The sequence below is a fragment of the Fukomys damarensis genome, unplaced genomic scaffold, assembly GCF_012274545.1.
Source record: "Fukomys damarensis isolate Sample0158 unplaced genomic scaffold, DMR_v1.0_HiC HiC_scaffold_39, whole genome shotgun sequence".
In the NCBI taxonomy this organism is placed as follows: Eukaryota; Metazoa; Chordata; class Mammalia; order Rodentia; family Bathyergidae; genus Fukomys; species Fukomys damarensis.
In genome coordinates, this window is record NW_022900951.1 from 100,580,720 (window position 1) to 100,599,301 (window position 18,582).

Here is an 18,582-nt window from a genome sequence, read left to right on the forward strand (position 1 = left end):
TAATCTATAGTTATAAAAAAAACTTTAACATGCTTTCTTTCTTTCCAAACAGCTTTTTAATGAAATGATACAGGAAAATGGCTATAATTTTGATAGATCATCTTCAACATTTAGCGGCATAAAAGAACTTGCTCGACGTTTTGCTTTAACTTTTGGACTTGATCAGTTGAAAACAAGAGAAGCCATTGCCATGTTACACAAGTAATCTCCAAACACTTTATTCAGTACTTGTAATTTTTAATTATGAAATTTTTGTATCTAGCCTTTTCATTTAGAATAACTAAATTAAATTTGTTTTATCAGTTTATAAATCTATATCTTAAGTTTAAGAACCACTTATAATGCCATCTCAGTTACCATAATAAATAAGAACTAAAACTCCCTTCATAAGAATGTCTGTTTTAAGTAAAATAGTAAAAAAATCTATAAATTGTGAGAAGCAAAGGAGCATGTATTTATTAGGCATTACAAAGTCTCTTTTATCATATTTTTCACCTCATTGCTAGATAGAGGAATCTTTGACATTTGATTCCTTTGTCTTCAGTTTTCTCTTTCTAGTTCTGCATTCTATTTTGTAGTGACCCTTTCCCTTGTATGTATGTATGTATGTATTTATTTATTTACTTATTTATTTATTTTTCGAGACAGGGTCTCACTATGTAGTTGAGACTGACCTGGAACTCAATATGTAACCCAGGCTGGTCTTGAATTCACAGCGATCCTCCTGCCTTAGCCTCCTGGGTGCTGGGATTACAGGCCTGCACCACTACACCCCGCCTCCCTTGTTTTTAATAACCCTTTTTGTTTGCATATTTTCTTCCCCTAATCAAAATTGGAAATCATTTGATTTTATATTAGGCATGCAATTTGTGATCAGTTAAACTTTTTAAAATATTGACTACTTTTTTATTTTTAACATAACTAACATTTGCATATTAAACCCTGTTTTCCCTTGACTATGGATTAAAGAACCTTGTTTTAGGGATAACTAAAAGGCTTAGACTCATTGAAAGCTCCATGTTTTATGTTTCCCTTACTTTTCTTACTTACTTAGTTTAAAAAGTCTTAAATATCTTTCCTGTTCTTGTATGTTTAACTATAACTCCTGCATAATTAATTTATTCTGTTTTTCTTGTTCTAAAACTCTAAAATTCATTTTTGTGCCTATTAATACATTGGTGGGAATTTTAGGTAATATGTAAGGATCACACATGAAGTAGTTACAATCTTCTTCCTGTGACTTGCCTTCTTTTCCAATTCTATTTGGACTGTTTTTCCTTAGTTAACATTTTTGATAGTGTTGTGATGTCTTAATAATTGTGTTATCATAGAAATGTATTTGAAATGGGCTCTCATTAGAGTTTAATTTTAAAACTATTTTTAAGTAAGTCATTAAAATATTCATTAACAATTAGTTTTACTCATATGCACGACAAAGGAAATATCTTAGTTGAAACAAAGCGTAGAGTGAAATTTGCTTTTTGAGTTACTTAAATTGTATTATAATGTCTAAAATACTTATTTCAACCTTTTTCTTTGCAGAGATGGCATAGAATTTGCTTTTAAAGAACCTAATCCACAAGGGGAGAGCCATCCACCTTTAAATTTGGCATTTCTTGATATTCTGAGTGAATTTTCTTCTAAACTACTTCGACAAGACAAAAGAACAGTGTATGTATATTTAATAGAGATGACCCACTTAATTTCATTTTGAGATTCTTTTTCTATCCCCCACCATTCTTTGTTTTTGTGATATGGGAGTTGAATCCAGGGCCTTAAGCATGTGAAACCAGGTATGTTTCTGAGCTATACCATTAGTCCCTCATTTTTGCATTCTTAAACAGTAATCACTGCACTTCTGTCCATTCTGTACACGCATTTGGAGGATTACATCAATGTACAAAATTTTTATACTTAAATTCTGTAATTTGAGGATTATGACTGTTCTGTTTGAGTTCTCCTGTCGTAGTTGTAGCTTTTGAGGTAATTTAAATCCTTTTTTTTTCTTATTTACATTCTTGTTACAGCCCAGCTAACGAGGGAATGTTTTAAAAGACAATAATATTGAGAATCCACGGAGAGCATTTTAGTTTTAGTCTTGTGTTTTGAACTGTGACTACACTGCAAACTAGAAATCCTCATTTTATCTTTTTACTTTAATTACTGTTCCTGTTTTCTCAACAAACTCATTTGAACAGGGAACTTCTATCCTTTAAGTCTCCTAAAATTGTGACTGACAAACCAAAGAATGAATTGAAATTCTCAAAATCTTTCTTCCTTCCCCTTGGCTTTGAGGTATTAAATGGTCGAAAACTATAAATACTTAATTATTCTCTTCTAGAAAACCACTGGTATTTTGCTTTTACAGAGTAAATCTTAATGATGGTAGGTTTTTTGTGAAAATTTTAAAATGGACAAAAATAATCTATGGTGATAGAAATCACAGTAGTAGTTACTTCTAGAGCTGAATTTATTGAATGGGAAAAAACTTTGTGGAGTCATGGGAATGCATTGTCTCTCAATAAATGTGCAGGTTACATGAGCATATTCACTTCTAAAAGTGATTCTATTCTACTCTTTATTTCTGTTTACTTTGTTATCTGTAAACTTTCCACAATTAAAATTGTGCCGATCTGATGCAGTGGTGTGTGCCTGCCTGTCATCTAAGCTATTTGGGAGTCTGCTCCAGGAAGATAGCTTTATCCCAGCAGTTTAGGGCCAACCTGGGCAACATAGCATGCCTATGTTTCTTTTAAAATACTGCACGAGTAGCATTACATACATATAAATTGATGAAATATTTCCTTTATAGCAGATTAACTAAAGTCAAAATGTTTGATAATTTGCCATATATATTGGATGTGACCACGTAAATTGATAAAAAATCACTTTGTGGATCTATTGGCAGTGCCTAGTAAAGGTTAGAGTTCTTCTTGATTCATGGTTGTAATCTAGTGATTTGTTTCATATGTAGATATCCTACAAAAACTTTTGAATACATGCACAAGGGAAAGCCATAAAAGAATGTTGACTTTTGTATTGTTTGAATTGGGGAAGAATTCAAAGCAAACCTAAATATCTTATCAGTTAAATCAATAAATTGATAGATCAAGTAATGCTACACAGCATTCAAAATAGATTAAAAAAACAATGTTGAGACGGCAGGGACAAGGGGAAAATTGAGAAGCAAGACCTGTCTTGTAAAGGTGCAAGATCCCAATGATGAATGTAACTGTATTGTATACCTAAAATGTACCAATAAACTCAATGAGAGAAAAAAAACAGTGTTGAGAACAAACATGAAACTACAAAACTGCTGTGATGTTTGCAGGAAACTATATTTTTAAAGCAATAAATGGTGAATTCAGGTTAGTGAAACCTGTGGGGTAGAGATAAAGCAAAATGGGACTAGTTCTGGTGAAGGCTGCTTAGCTGTACTACTGTATTAAAAAGTATGTGGTGGATGCAGACTTAGAATTCTCCTTCAAGTGAATGTTCTTTAGCTAAATCTCTGTCTTGTCGCAGACTTCTAGAAATTCCCAAACTATTAGTTTATTGTCCATACAGTGCTGCTGTGTATGACTAAAGTTTACAGTAACTAAAAAGGCATACTGAACAATTATCATAAAGCAGTATGTTTTATAATTCATGTCTCCTGTGGTGTTCAACTAATTGTATCCTATGCTAATAAATGAATTCATTGGAATTAGTCATTGTAATGAAAACACATATTGGAATTGTACTTTATGATTAGTTGAAAAGTAATTGTCTTCATTTATTCTAAGCATAATTTAGCCTTATTGAACTTTTAATGTGAGATCCTGGGACCTGAATTGTGGTTATGCTGCTCATTGAGTTTTATGATGATTGTGGGTATATTACTTCTTTTCTAATTTTTCTTACCCTTTTTTTCCTCATCTGAAGCAGAGAGAATATTTCCCTTACAGAATTGGAAGTATAGCTAAGCAACTGAAAGAAAAATGTTTAGCACTTAGTCACATGAATGTTAGTTGAATTTTGATTGAAAAATTACATATAATCCTTGTGATACTTGGATTCAGAAATAGATTTACAATTTCTACCAGGCTGTAACTTTTTGCAGATAGGGACCATATATGATTCATCTTTGTATCTCTCCTCCATGCCTGGGACATAGTAGATTACAATAGATGTTAAGCTGAATTGCTCTTAACTCATATATTCTGGTAGTCTTGATAGAAATAAAATTGCTTATCATTGTCCTAAGGCTATGATTGAGTATTGAGTACTGAAGTAAAATACCCTTGCTACCACAAGTAAGGTTTGATAGAACTAACAGTTTTATGTGTTAAAGTTAATAGTTTCTGCTTCTTTTTAAGGTATGTTTACTTGGAAAAGTTCATGACCTTTCAGATGTCACTCCGAAGAGAAGATGTATGGCTTCCACTGATGTCTTATAGAAATTCTTTGCTAGCTGGTGGTGATGATGATACCATGTCAGTCATTAGTGGAATCAGCAGTCGGGGGTCGACTGTACGGAGTAAAAAATCAAAACCATCTACAGGAAAACGGAAAGTGGTTGAGGGCATGCAGCTTGCACTCAGTAAGGATATAGTGTATTCTCTTTATGTTTATCTTGAATGTTTACTAACTAAATTAAGATTGACCTTAATTTTCCTTTTGTATGTGTTCAGTAATAACTTACTCAATGTGTAATAGATAAGTATGCTGCTTTAAGCATTTTACACATATAAACTCAATTTAAATAACTCATCAGGTACATCTTCAAATGATAAATTAGCACAGAGATTCAGTAACTTTCTGTAGGTCACATGGATATTAAGTAGGAGAGCCAGTCATTCTGACTCTATAGCACTTGGTTTTAATCACTGCTATACTGTATACAAAAGGAAATGAACTCATTATTATACAAGCAAGTTTGCAACCTCGATTTTCTGTGAACAAGTCATTAATTGTAAAGAATTTTATAGAAATTCTAAGTGCTATCATCATATTTGATTTCTCATTTTGATGCTTCAAGCCTTGGACTGCTAGCAGTCCAAGGTTTGTTCAATTTGGAGTCCAGGGATGTTTTTCTCCCTTTTCTCGGGAACCCTTAAATTAGAATAGTTTTCAAGTTGTATTGTCATTATTGCTAAGTAACAAACTACCTCAATACTTAGATCATGATAAGGATCATAATATATAGTGTCTTGGAAAGGAAGACTTAGGCTTGTGGCTTGAATCATAAAGTCATGTTTATTTACATATAGACAGCTGGATTGTCTGGGCACTTGTCAGCATGTCACTGGTCTCCAAGAGAAAGGAAGTGAAAGCTGCCAGTTTAAAGCATAGCCGTGGAGACTTGCATAGTATACCTTAAGCTATGGTCTGTTGGTGAAGCATTCTCAGAGATTCTAGGTGCTGGGACGTAATCTTCCACCTCTTACTGTGAAGACTGTTAGAGAATTTGAGGATCATATTTTTAAATTGCCACATAATTTGTCAGCTATCATTATCAGGAACATAGTGTTAAAAAAAACTTGACTGTGGACCAGGGATTTAGGTCAGTGATGCCACTGCCTGCCTTGCTAGTGCAAGGTCCGGAGTTCAATCCCTTGTACTAAAACAATAAAAATAAACTTTGACTGATCTTATGGACAGCTTTAGTATCTCTTTTCCATTTGAAACCTTTTACTTGCACAGTTTTTGACTTGGTTGGTTATATTGTCTTACTATCACAGTTGATAGGGAATGTTTTTTCTGCAACTAATAGATAACTAATAAGTTAATTTTTTAATAGAAAAGTCAATTAAAAGATGATATTTCCTTTATATAATTACAAATCTTAAAAAGCTTTTCTCATCTGAACCAGTTGTCAATACTTATAGATTTGTACTGGGCCATCAAAGTTCTCCTTCCCATTAAGCTTTATGAAACATTTATGCATAGTTCAACTCAAAGAATGATGTGATTATATTATAAAATGTGAAATTTGAGTCTACGCAATCCATTACTAGCATATTAGCACATTTCTCTTGCAACGGTTCTTTGAAACTTATATATTTTCTGTATACATATATAATATTCTAATAAAACAGTTTTCCTCCAATTTCAGTGACCAACTGCTCTCAATTTTATATCCCAAATCAGCAACTTAATACTGTTAACTCAGTAACACTTACATGTACTTGTAAATTAGTCTTATTAATCATGGCAACACCTATTGACATTTGGAAATAAAAATAACTTTTGCAGGTGTGAAACCTGTTTTTTTTTAAAGTGCCGTATTGTACATAAGGTACATACGGATTTGTGGTTCCTTTGCAGCTAAGAATTTCTTAAGACCTAAGCTGTCTGCATCTCTTAGTTTAGGAATCACTCTCTTATTGTCTCCATTCCTAGTACCATGTCTCACTCCACTGGGCCATATAATCATTCTCCTATATGGCCTATTTACTCATAAGTCTTCCTGTTCTTAGGTCCACCCTCTATACTGTCACTCTTTGATTCAAACATGTAACTCCTTAAATTTACTTTAACACAGATTACAAGGCTTTCCACAATTTGATTCCTGTTTTTTTATCTAGTCTTATCTCTCCCCGCTCTTTTCCATCTTTAGACCCTAACAGTAGCAGCCTATTAGTTGGAATTATATGAAATTGCCATTTTTGTAGGTCAAATGTCAATCAGATTAATATGACTCAGTCATTGTTTCATGCCATGGTACTCTTTTCTTACATTCTTCCCTTTGCTTGCCTTCACAGCGCACTTGATACCTACTCTTGCTAGAAGTTACTTTTAGGTAGCTGTCTCTGATCTCACTACTCCCATTCCCTTTGAATTCCCTTTGTCCTAACACTTACCACACTCTATTATAATTCCCTGCTTTTTTTTTTATCTCTACAACTAGACTATAACAGTAGTCTGGAGAATGGATCCTTACATAACTTTGAATCTCCTTGTTCCTTGAACTAACATGTGAAGGGCAACCAGATATTTGTTGGTCTGAAAGAGTTGTATTAAATATCTGATTAGTCAAAATTCGTGGCTATACTTCATTGCTGTGCATTTTGCCTTTCAGCTGAAGAAAGCAGTAGTAGTGATAGTATGTGGTTGAGCAGAGAGCAGACACTGCACACCCCTGTTATGATGCAGACACCACAGCTTACCTCTACTATTATGAGAGAACCCAAAAGATTACGGCCTGAGGATAGCTTCATGAGTGTCTATCCAATGCAGACTGAGCATCATCAAACACCTCTTGATTATAAGTAAGTAGATTTGCTCATTTTCTGTACTAGAACTTTATGAATTACATAGAAAAAAGTTAAGTTAAAAGAAGAATAAAATTCTTCTTGAAGCACGCAGGTAACATGGATGTTAGCTCAAAGACAACAAGAGGAAGCAAGGCAACAGCAGGAGAGAGCAGCAATGAGCTATGTTAAACTGCGAACTAATCTTCAGCATGCCATGTAAGTGAGAGTGCCTTATTGTCTGAGTCTAGGAAGTTCACTAATTCATTTTAATATATTTTAATGTGTGCCTTACCTAAAATTTCAGCAGACTCTAGAGTAAGCTGAAATAATCAAGGAACTAAAAATTGGTCTTTCCAACAGAAAAAAAATACATTTTAAATATTCACTAGATAGCCAAAGGACCAATCTTAGATTGATCTGTTGGAAAACTTTAAATATGACTCCTTGTTTATATTGGTACACAGAATTTAAAAATACATTACTGGTACATCTTAATTGATTTTCCCACCATAGTAGTTCAGGCCCACATCTCTCACCTGAACTGTTGTGTTAGCATTCTAACTGGTTTTCTTCCTTCAAACTCCATTTATCCTTTCACCAAACCCCTCCCTTTACACCTTCCTACCACTCCATTATTCACACTACCATTAAGAATCACTATTTTAGAATAAAAATTTTAACATGTAACTCTCTTAAAATTTTTCCATGGCTCCCCATTGCCTGCTGGATAAAGTTCACACTCCTTAGCTCATGGCATGCAAGATCTTTCAAAATAATAGCCCTGCCTAAATTTTAGTATCATATCTCATTCCTTGGTAACTGGTAAACTCATGAAAGAACAAGCTCCGGTGTCACCTTAAGTAAAGTTGTGATTATCTGTGCTCCCATAAAACTATTTATATTCATATTTCTTATAGCATGTGCCATGATGTGTTATAATTGTTTATGAGTTTATCCCTTTTTGTAGACTGTGAGCTCCTCAAGGGCAGGGACCCCATTCATTGCCTATTAATGCTTGTCAAATAAGAGGCGCTATGTAAAATGTTCATTGATTGAGTAAATGTTTTCAGTGCTTAAGAAATTATAGTTTATCCTTTAAATACTCTGCTTTTATTGGGCTCTACATGAGAATTTAAAAAATTGTCCAGAAATCTTCATTGGCTTAGGCTATAAAAGAAATGGTGAACAAGCAGTCTTTAGGTAATATTTTGGTTATTTCAATTGTTTTGCGGGGGACAGTGTGATGATTCAAATTAAGAATTTGAGTTTGAAAGCATTGTAACACTGTGGTATATGTTTTAGCAGTAGGAGGTAGTAATGTTACCGTATTTTAAAAATTTGTATTTCATTTTATTTTGTTGGTTTTAAAATAAGAATTTCACTTGCTTTTCTTAAGAAATGATCATTTGCCACAAGTGGTAGCACATACCCATTCACTTTAGTTATCTCTGTAATGATCTTAACCTCTACTGTGACAGAAACTGAGTGCTGTTGTATATGAGGATTTGTATGCTAGCTTGGCTAATAGTGTCACTGTCTGTACTGTCACTTGGTTCTGTCCCCATTTTGGGGCTATGTTCCACTTAATACATATTCTTATGTTACACTGTATCCTACAGATAATTTCTTAGCTTGCAGTTAGTCACCAGTCCCAACACTGCAGAATTCTGTCCACAATCATTAGGGTTTTTATCTCTGCCCTGAAAAGTTGGCACTGGTTCTCAAGATCCTCTAGAGCAGTAGTGGTGAACCTTTGGCACATGTGCCACAGCAGGCTGCTTATATCATTGAAAGCTTAAGGTTCACCATCACCTCTCAAGAGCATCTCATCACTCAGTACCATTTATAATTATTCTTTGGTTTGCAGTTTAATTCCCAATTATAAGTAATCTCCCTCAGGCTCTTACAAGGGATTACATTTAAATAACTACCATCCAAGGATTCTTTGTTTTTGTTATACCACCATAAGTTTCTGTTTCTCTGATTTCAAAGTACTTTCATTTTACAATGATTTTTCTGTGATGATGCCTGCCCTATAATTGAAAATACTTCCAAATTATCTTTTTTCCTTTAGTTTATATCACATATATCTTCCATGTACTCCAAATGAAATTTAGAATGGATTTATGGTCTTTGCTAACATGTATTCCTTCATAGTTCTCTGCAAAATATAGTGAAAATATCTTTAATAATCAGGACTATTAAGACCACTATCAACATGTTTGTCCGGGTAGCATGGATCAGATATCATGTCTTGTTATTTTTATGTTTTTAAGATGCAATATACTATTGTATACTTTATAAGCATTTAGTAAAAAATTGTTGGGATTTTTGTGGGTCCTTTGAGGTGGGGGTGTATCTTTGGCTAACAGAAGGAGGTAATGTTGACCAAATTGGGAAATAAGTCAACAGTCATTTACACTATTGGGTTCATTATTTTATGCTGATCTGGGCTAATTTGTGAACTTGGGTTAGTTTCTCCATGATTATGTAATAATAGAGCTTTTAGTCTTAATTTTTATTTTTTCTATTTGTCTTGGTATTTGAGTTTCATAAGGCACAAGAGTTCAAGTTTCAGCATTACGGTTCCTCATTCTTTTCCTGAGACAGATTTAATCCCTTCTTTTAGTGTATCTTTATAGCACTTGATATATACAGTTCTATTATAATACATACCATTGTTTCAAGATTAACTGTTTATCTCTATTTTCCCCAGGTAGACTGTGAGCTCCATGAGGGCAGGAATCATGTCTCACTTTTCCTTCTTCCTTCCTCCCTCCCTCCCTTCTTTCCTTCCTTCTCCCTCTTTCTGTTTCTTTTTCTATCTCCCCTCCACTCCCCTCCTCATCTCTTCAACACAAGAAACTTGTCATAGAGTAGGCACTGTGTAAATAAATGAATGATGAATGCATGCCTAATGCACATTAGGGAGTAAGTAATGTATTGGTAAAATTATATATTCTGGAAATGTCATTTTTGTTCTGTTTTATTTGTTTATTAATTTGTATCCTGCATAATTTCAAAAGGGATTTGAGGTATTTTGTATGTTCCCATGTGGAAAATTCTCATTAAACGTTGTATATGGGATATAAAACTATCAAGGTGAATGTGTATCAAAGTAATGTAGGCCGAACATAATTCTTTAGCATTTTTACACAGGTGAACATTGAATTTTCAACATCATTGATGACATGATCAGTGCTTAATCATTTTCCCTGACCTTTAATTCCATCATTTTTCATTATACTTGAATAGAGAGCCACATAGTATCTGCCTGCATATTAATAGTCATGTCATTGGTTCAGATCTTAACTTTGTTTTATATTTCTCTAGTCGGCGTGGAACAAGCCTAATGGAAGATGATGAAGAGCCAATTGTTGAAGATGTTATGATGTCCTCAGAAGGAAGAATTGAGGATCTTAATGAGGGAATGGATTTTGACACAATGGATATAGATTTGGTAAGGAAGTTAAAGAAGTAAGACCTTTCAATTAGGTTTTTTGGAAATGAAGTTGGATATATTAGAGTAGAAAAATACTTGCCACAAAAAGTAATTTCTGCAAAAATGTTAAACTAGTTGGGGTTATGAGAAGGGACTGAGGAGTGGATGAGGTTGATGAGGGCATTAGATTCCAGCTTAAGATGATAAAAGTTGTTTATTGAAGCCAAATGTGGTGGCACATATTTGCAATCCCAGTACTCAGAAGGCTGGGGCAGGAGGATCACCATGTATTGAAGGCCAACCTGAACTACATAATCAAGACCCTGTCTCAAAAAAAATTACTTACCATTGGGATTAATTTAGAAATAGAGTTAAAGGGTATATGTTGATTATGTTAATTTGATTACAAATATCAAATGATAATTTGATGGTTATATATTCTTTCAAAAATATTTTGAGTGAATATAGTATCACAGCACCTTATAACTTTCCATTTACTTGCCATTATGAAAATAATATTAACATGCTGTCATGCTGTTCCTGAGACAAATTTCCATATCAGGTAATGAAGTAAAATTTCTTAAACTTGGGAAGTTAAATATACGTTTGGGTATATTCTCTTAATACTTATAAATATGGTTAGGGCATAGAGTATACAAAATACACCTACATAATTTATTTTGCCTAATTCTCATTAAACTTTGTGAGTTAGCTTGAAAGGATTTGAGGATACTTGTGTTTGCACAGCTCACAAAACCAAACTATACACTAGGTCTTGTGGTTTTTGGTGTTCTGTTTTGTTTTTTGAGACAGTCTAGCTATATTGTTTGGGCTGGCCTTGAACTCACTTTTTAGTCCAGGCTGGCCTCCGAATTTATGGTGATCCTTCTGCCTCAGCCTCCCAACTGCTAGGAATTTATGTCCAGCCTTGTGATTCTTGTTTTTAGTGCAGCAATGTGTATTCTTTTTAAAAGAAAGAAGTAATTAAATATAGGATCTCTTTAGAGAAATTTAATGCCTTTAAAGGAAAATTATTTTACTAGAGGGATTTTCAAAGTAAAATGAAAGAAAAATGTTCCCAGATTTTTGTGTTTTAGAATAATTTCCCACAAATGAGTGGTTTTGGACTTTCAAATAGTATGTTGTTTGAATGTACATATTTGGAATATTGTATACTTGCAATCATAGCCCATGGAAACACCTAGCGATACGGTTATTTTCAGTTACTGTTTCAATTGTAGTTAGAGCAAATGTCAATGTACTTTTTTTTTTTTCATAGCCACCATCAAAGAACAGACGAGAGAGAACAGAACTGAAGCCTGATTTCTTTGATCCAGCTTCAATTATGGATGAATCAGTAGGTTTGATTTAAATGTACCCCAAGACTGCAAAATCAAAAGTATAGATAATCTCCAAGTTTGAGGTTGAAGAGCTGGGGCAACGTATTGAGAATTGATGGAAACAATTGGATTTAAGTAAAAGAGGCTGGCAGGCAGGATTTCAGTGGGAGGAGGGCTAATGCTGCAGTGGCAACAGATGGGAAAGTGCCTTCAAATCCCTGGTCAGTTGGAACTTGAATGTTGAGGAATTTAGATCTTTCCTGTAGTTTTATATTTGAAATGTACTTCCAAAAGATTTCCTTGGCATTTATAGGTGGATAAAATAAATGGGGGAATAAAAGTAATAGAAATTTGAAGCAGAGGAATCTTCACATGTCTAGGATGACGAGTAGTTATCCCATTATAACCCTTGTTTATTAATGGGTTTTGTCAGTTCTTTCTCTTAAGTACTTCTATATTTTCTTTGACAGTGCCTTGGTTCAGGTCCCCTTGGTTATTACTTGGACTGTTGCAGAGCCTTTAAACTGACCTTGTTGCCCTACCCTTCCTTTATATCTTTTGTGGGATTATTTTTCTAAAATGCACATCTGATCTTTAGAACTTCATAATTCTAAATTGGTTTTTCCCTACCACCATTAAGAAAAAATTCTGAGTCCTCAAACTGGCAAACAAAGCCCTGAGTGACCTGGTTTCTTACTACTTTGTCCTTTGTCCTTTTCTTTACATTTACATATATTCTGTGCCCAACCACACCAAATCTTACAGTTCCTCTCCAGCAGACTAATGTTTTTTGATGACTCCATGGCATTGTATAAAGTTTTTTCTCTGCCAGAAATATTCCTTACTTTTTCCTCCTAGTTCATTCTTTCTTTAATACTTGATTTTAACATAATCTGTGAGATTTTTTCCTGACATCTCCAGATATTTTATTTTCTGCTCTCAACACTTTGTATGGAATGTCATTAGTCATTTGAGTGCTCTTCATCTCTCTTTTTAGTGTCCTACCTATTTATAACTCCTTCCTTCTAAAAACTACTACTTCAGATGAATATTGTACCATCCTCTAAGGCCACATTTCTTCTTTGCTCTCCCCTACCTCACAATCTGCTTTTAGGTAGCTTTTGGAAATAATTTTGCTAAACTAATTTATACTAACACATTATATAAATAAGATCAGTTATTTGACCCAAAACTCAGGGCATCATAGAGCAACTGGTATGGAAATCTTTAGATAAATCATCTTGGCAGCTTTCCAGTCAGTATTTCTCAGTCTTTAATGTGCCTTTGAATCATCTGGAAATCTTAGTAAAATATAACTAGATTCAGCTTCAGTAGGTCTGGAGCATGGCCTGGGATCTTGCATCTTTAACAAGTGCTTTTGCTGCTTCATGTCTACAGACTATTCTTTGAGTAGCAAGGATTTATAGTACAGTACACAGGAAGCCTTTCTTATCCTGAAATGTATTGTGAAGTTGGTGGTTTTCTGGATAATCTAGTAACATAGTAAAATATCTTAATAAAATATGAAGGTAGCGGTTATTAAGGAGAATCTTTTCAAACAGGTATGTTGAAATACATTCATTCAACAGTTATCAAGCTGAGGTTGGTGCTAAAATGAATAAGACACTCTGTCCCCAAGGATTGAATATTCTAGTACACTTTGTCATTTTAAAAAGTAGAGAATCTAGTACTTGGGGGTTTATATGGCTGACACTATACTAGGCATAATTTATTTGTAAGAGTAGTAATTTGATGTCAGTGATTGTGACTTCATAATCTTCTGCTCTCTCTACTCTTTATGCTTAACAAAACCAAAAGGAGATCTCATTTAGATGAAAATATCAAGAAAAGGATTAGGAAATTGAAATGATTAACTGTAGTCTAAATTTATACAGTTAGAGATCTCCATGTTTTTTCATGTATTCATTTAACATCAGAGCTTTAAGCATTTGTTTGCTTGGTCACAGTAGATTTGCAAAAAGGTGTTCTTCAGATTCCTATAATAATGAAACAAATTTAAACTTTTTTAACATTTAGCATTTTGAGAAAACCATAATCAGAGGCAAAAATAAAACAGGGACCTAATACTGTAATTGTTATTCCCATTAACTTTATGATTTTCTCATGTATATTAATTATAACTGAGAAAATCCTTTTTTTAATTATAGTTTGGCTGCCTCTGCAACTAAAATAGGGAAATGGGCATTGTACCTATAATTGTAGTTTTATAGCATTACCACATGATGGCAGCAGTCACATAACTGAATGCTCAGTAATCTTCAAAAGATTCAAGTACCTTCAACTCTGTGACAATACTTTTTAAAAAGTTCACCTGAGGTGTTTTTGTTTTGTTTTTTTTTTTTTTTTTTTTAGTATGCATGCCCCATAGTGTCTTGACCATAACTCAAGAAAATGGAATAAAGGAAAAATTTGAATGTAAAAATATACTTGCCATAGTGTAATAAATACAATTTATATTGTCATTAAAATGGTAAAGTTGAATCCTTAATGCCCAGTTCTATGATTCTCCAATTCTAAGTACCTCAAAGGACCTTACTTTAGATGCTTCAGGTTATTGATAGATAAATAAATCCTAAGTGTATATTTTGTAACATTATCTTTACATCTTCCAGGAGTGGAAATATAAAAACTCTGGGCAAATCATTTTGGAGCTACATGTACATAGGATTCTAGATTTATGGTATAGTTGATTTACACCTGGAAACAAAATTGATTTATTCCATTATGATAATGGCTGTTTTCTGCTAGTATTGACACAGCAACCCAAAGCTTGATATTTGTACATTTGAGTATATGTTTTAAGTGTTCACTAATGTTAACATCAGAAATAGAGTTTGTGTTCAAACAGAAAAGAGAATGTCACTAATGTTACTTTTCTTGTGTTGAGATTCTCTTACTAGACTTACATGTAGTGTAGAATTGGTAAAGAAAGTCTTGGTATAATGGAGCAAATTCAGTGTTCTAGTAGGAAAATCTAGCATAACTAATCTGCACAAAAGAGCAAAAGTAATTATAGGCACTCTGCAAAGAACTTAATTCATCTTCATGCTATACTCTACACTAATTCACTAATTTAAGATTTTATCCTTTCACTAATCTTCAGACCTTTCCTTGCCCAGAGTCATAGTGTTTTGGCTACAGGAGAATCTTAAAAATCATTTAGACCTCTTTAGTGGAAACCTCCTAACCATCAAAACTTTCGATTTTAACCAACAAAGAACCTGGAAACTTCTTGAAGGGAAGGGAAGAGAAGGACAAGTAATATGTAATGTGGGTAGTTACAGTAAATGGAGGGTAAGAAGTGGGATGCATGACTCTTCTTAGTTTTCATCACTGGGGATTCCAAATTACTTGATAATTCATTACAAAGAGGCTGCAGTCAGGTAGCTATTTGTTTTTCTGGCCTGAAAATAAATAATTTCTTCCAATGAAAACAGTTTAAGATCTGGCTTTGTTGAGGTGAGATTTAATTTACAAATAAGTGATCATCTGATCCCAGTCTCAGCTCATTCCCTCTGGCTTAGAAAGCAGTTCTTACTAGTTCATTATAGTATTTTAAAATATTTAATTGGCATAAGTGCTAGAATTTTAATTGAAGCACTTAGCTTAGTATGTATCCTAAAGTTATGTGCCTCTCTGATTTAACGAACAAGGTGGAGTCAGTCCATCCATTATGTGGTTTTACTTTTAGTAACAAGTAACTATTAGATTTTTACCTAACATTGTTTACTCAGCTGGAATGTATAGTAAAGTATCAATAATGTATGTCATTTTCCCCAAATTTCACCTTGTTTGATCTCTTAAAATTTATAGTTATGTTATTAACTCAGATATTCTAAAGAAATCTTCCTATTATCTCTATGCTTGTGTTGTTCTTTGATTTTTTTCTTTTTGTTTTTTGCTCTACAAGTTATGTTAAAATCTTTTTTTAAAACTATACCCACTTCAGAGTGAAATGGATGTTTGTAAAAGACTTTGTTAACCTCTTTGCAGTGAACTTGTATCAGAAATGTATGTCAGGAAGTGTGTTCATTTGATCATTCCACAAATGTTGAGTTCCTATATATGTTAAGGGCAGTAGGGTGTAGGTAAACATAATTAAGCCAAGGTTCCTACTCTATTTATGAGTTAATTAACATTTTGATTAATCCTGATGTTATTTCCTTAATGGTCACTTTAATTTTGGAATTACTTCTGAAGAGAGGGACCATTTTCAAAGTGGTTTTATTAGAATGTTATTTAACATAATATTAGTAATGTACTAATGTAATATTTACAAATATTTTATAAAGAAATGAATGACTATTTTAACGACTTTTTTTTTTCCCTCTCTCATTAGGTTCTTGGGGTGTCAATGTTTTAATACCAGTACACAATTAAATCTGTGGTGAAGTCATTTTCTAAGTGGAAGAGGAAGTTTTAAAATAAAGTGTGGTAGATACAGTGAAATTCTGTACAGATTTTTCTCTAAGGAGAATATGACATGCTTATGCTTACCAAGATCAAGTGCATTGAGGGGCAGTTTTGTTTGCCTGAAAAACGTAAAGGACAAGTAAACAATTTGATGATAAGCTACAGTTTTTCTTAGAAAGTAAATATTTTATTTATGCGCTGTTAGTTGGCTTTTAAATCAATTATTTCATGCTTTTTTTAAAAAAAATATAACAATCTGAAGAGGCATTTGGTACAGATAAAAATCCTCTCACATTTATTTACTGGTTGTACTAAATAATGATGACCTCTGCTGGATTTCTGTTTACATCCAAGAAACAAAGTAAGGATGAATTTATTCCCTGACCCCTGAAATTGTAGAATAGAATGAATTGTTTTTAGCATTCTAAATTTAAATGCTTAAAACATCAATCAATACTTTGTTTTAAATATTGTAATTGTGGAGAAAAGTTAAACTTATAAGCAGAACTTTTACAATTTTTTCATCTAAAATGTATTTTAAGATATTTTTAAAATCCAAGAGCTTCTCTATACTTTTCGGAACTATCCAGATGTAGTGAACTGCCAGAAGGTAACCAGTCTCAAATGTGCTTATCCCAACTATCAACCCTGAAAGTTTGCTTGTCCTTTAAGATAAAAATGTAATGTTGTGATATTCCTTCCAGTAGTGCCACTGTATTTTGTCTCCAAATAAAAGAAGCTTATTGTAGTATGTTTGCAGAAAAATTCTAAACAAAAATTATACAGCTTATTAGAGTGTGGGAATAGGGATCTAAATTTTAAATAAAATTATATATATATATAAATTGGTGCTGATTTTATAATTGCGCAGTTTGTTTAGTTTTTTCTTACTTTTAAATTCCAACTTAAAATTATGAGGTTTCAGAAATATATTGAAAGTTTAACAATGTTTAAAAATAGAAAAGCATGAGTGTTCATGCTTTAAAATGATTTTTAAATTTGTATTTTATATTGTTTTATCTATCTGTCTTTGCAAGCAGTCTTCAGGTTAAAGATACTCCTAACAGGTTACAGTACATTTCCTCTGTATGTAAATTAGATGGGATAATAGAATTCATAACCCATAATATTCTTTGAAAGCTAAGCTTTAAACTTCCATTTTATGTCCTTTCACAAACGAATTAGTTTAAAACAGAAAGTGGCTATTTGCCATTTTGACATCAACTCATTTTGCGAGGCTTAGGCAGCTAGACATCGTTTAAAACAAAATATTAACTTATATCACATGTGTATCTATCTTTTGTCAGTCGTCTCTCAGTTCTTGAGGTTATTATTTTAATCATTCCATGCCTTAATATGCTTGCAATACAAGAATATCTTCAGATGGGTGAATACCAAAAGGCTTTCAGTTTTTAGAGTCAGAAATCAAAAAGCATTGGGCTGTGGTAGCCAAAAACCATAGGTTAGCTAAAAGATCATGATAAAATACAATTATTTTATTAAATCATGGTTAACAAATGAAACCGGACTTGTCTAACAGATTTTCCATCTACAAATATCGTTATGTGCAAAAGTATTGCATATGTTGTTTTACACCACTGCATTTACTAGAACTGCTGAGAGGACTGTATATATGATTTTAAACCTAAGTTGATTTTTTTCTCACTCTTGAGGGGAGTACTTCTTTGTGAAAGCAGTTCTTACAGCTTTGTTTTCAACCAGCTAAAAATGTTTTATATATTACTCTAACCTGTTGTCCTCCACATTCTATTGTCCTAATTGTACTGTTTTCTGATTTGTATTTATGTCTTGAGACAGTAACTTTTTGAATAAAAATAAACCTACAGTATGTTGTATGTTTTATCTCTTGTAATCAAAGGGGAAGGGGGACTCTAAATGATCTATCAGCTATCTATATTACATGTGTTTGGGAATATTTATAGAAAACATCACCATTTTATACTGTTAATAAATCCTATATTTTTAAATGAGACTAAATCCCTAATTGGGTTATTTAAAATATTCTGTAAACATTATTGCTTTAATTTTTATCTGATGTGGGTTAAACACACTTTGAAATGTCTACATTGCTCATTCAGGATATATCTGAAAGCCTACTATGTGCCAG

General features: G+C 33.0%; 1 protein-coding gene across 5 annotated transcripts in view; it reads left to right on the top strand.

The window, feature by feature from the left end:
- Nucleotides 1–18,375, top strand: part of Stag2 (stromal antigen 2) — a 130,086-nt gene extending 111,711 nt beyond the window's left edge. For 4 of the 5 annotated variants that reach the window (XM_010609954.3, XM_010609951.3, XM_033760195.1 and 1 more), the window contains exons 27-34: nt 53–201; nt 1,543–1,671; nt 4,359–4,582; nt 7,064–7,253; nt 7,344–7,454; nt 10,572–10,698; nt 11,960–12,037; nt 16,381–18,375. In XM_010609954.3, the coding sequence (XP_010608256.1) occupies nt 53–201; nt 1,543–1,671; nt 4,359–4,582; nt 7,064–7,253; nt 7,344–7,454; nt 10,572–10,698; nt 11,960–12,037; nt 16,381–16,404 (1,032 nt within the window). In that variant the 3' untranslated portion in view covers nt 16,405–18,375. The remainder of the gene's footprint in view (nt 1–52; nt 202–1,542; nt 1,672–4,358; nt 4,583–7,063; nt 7,254–7,343; nt 7,455–10,571; nt 10,699–11,959; nt 12,038–16,380) is intronic. The other variant, XM_033760196.1, reaches the window with a different exon arrangement.
- The last annotated feature ends 207 nt before the right edge of the window (nt 18,376–18,582 follow it).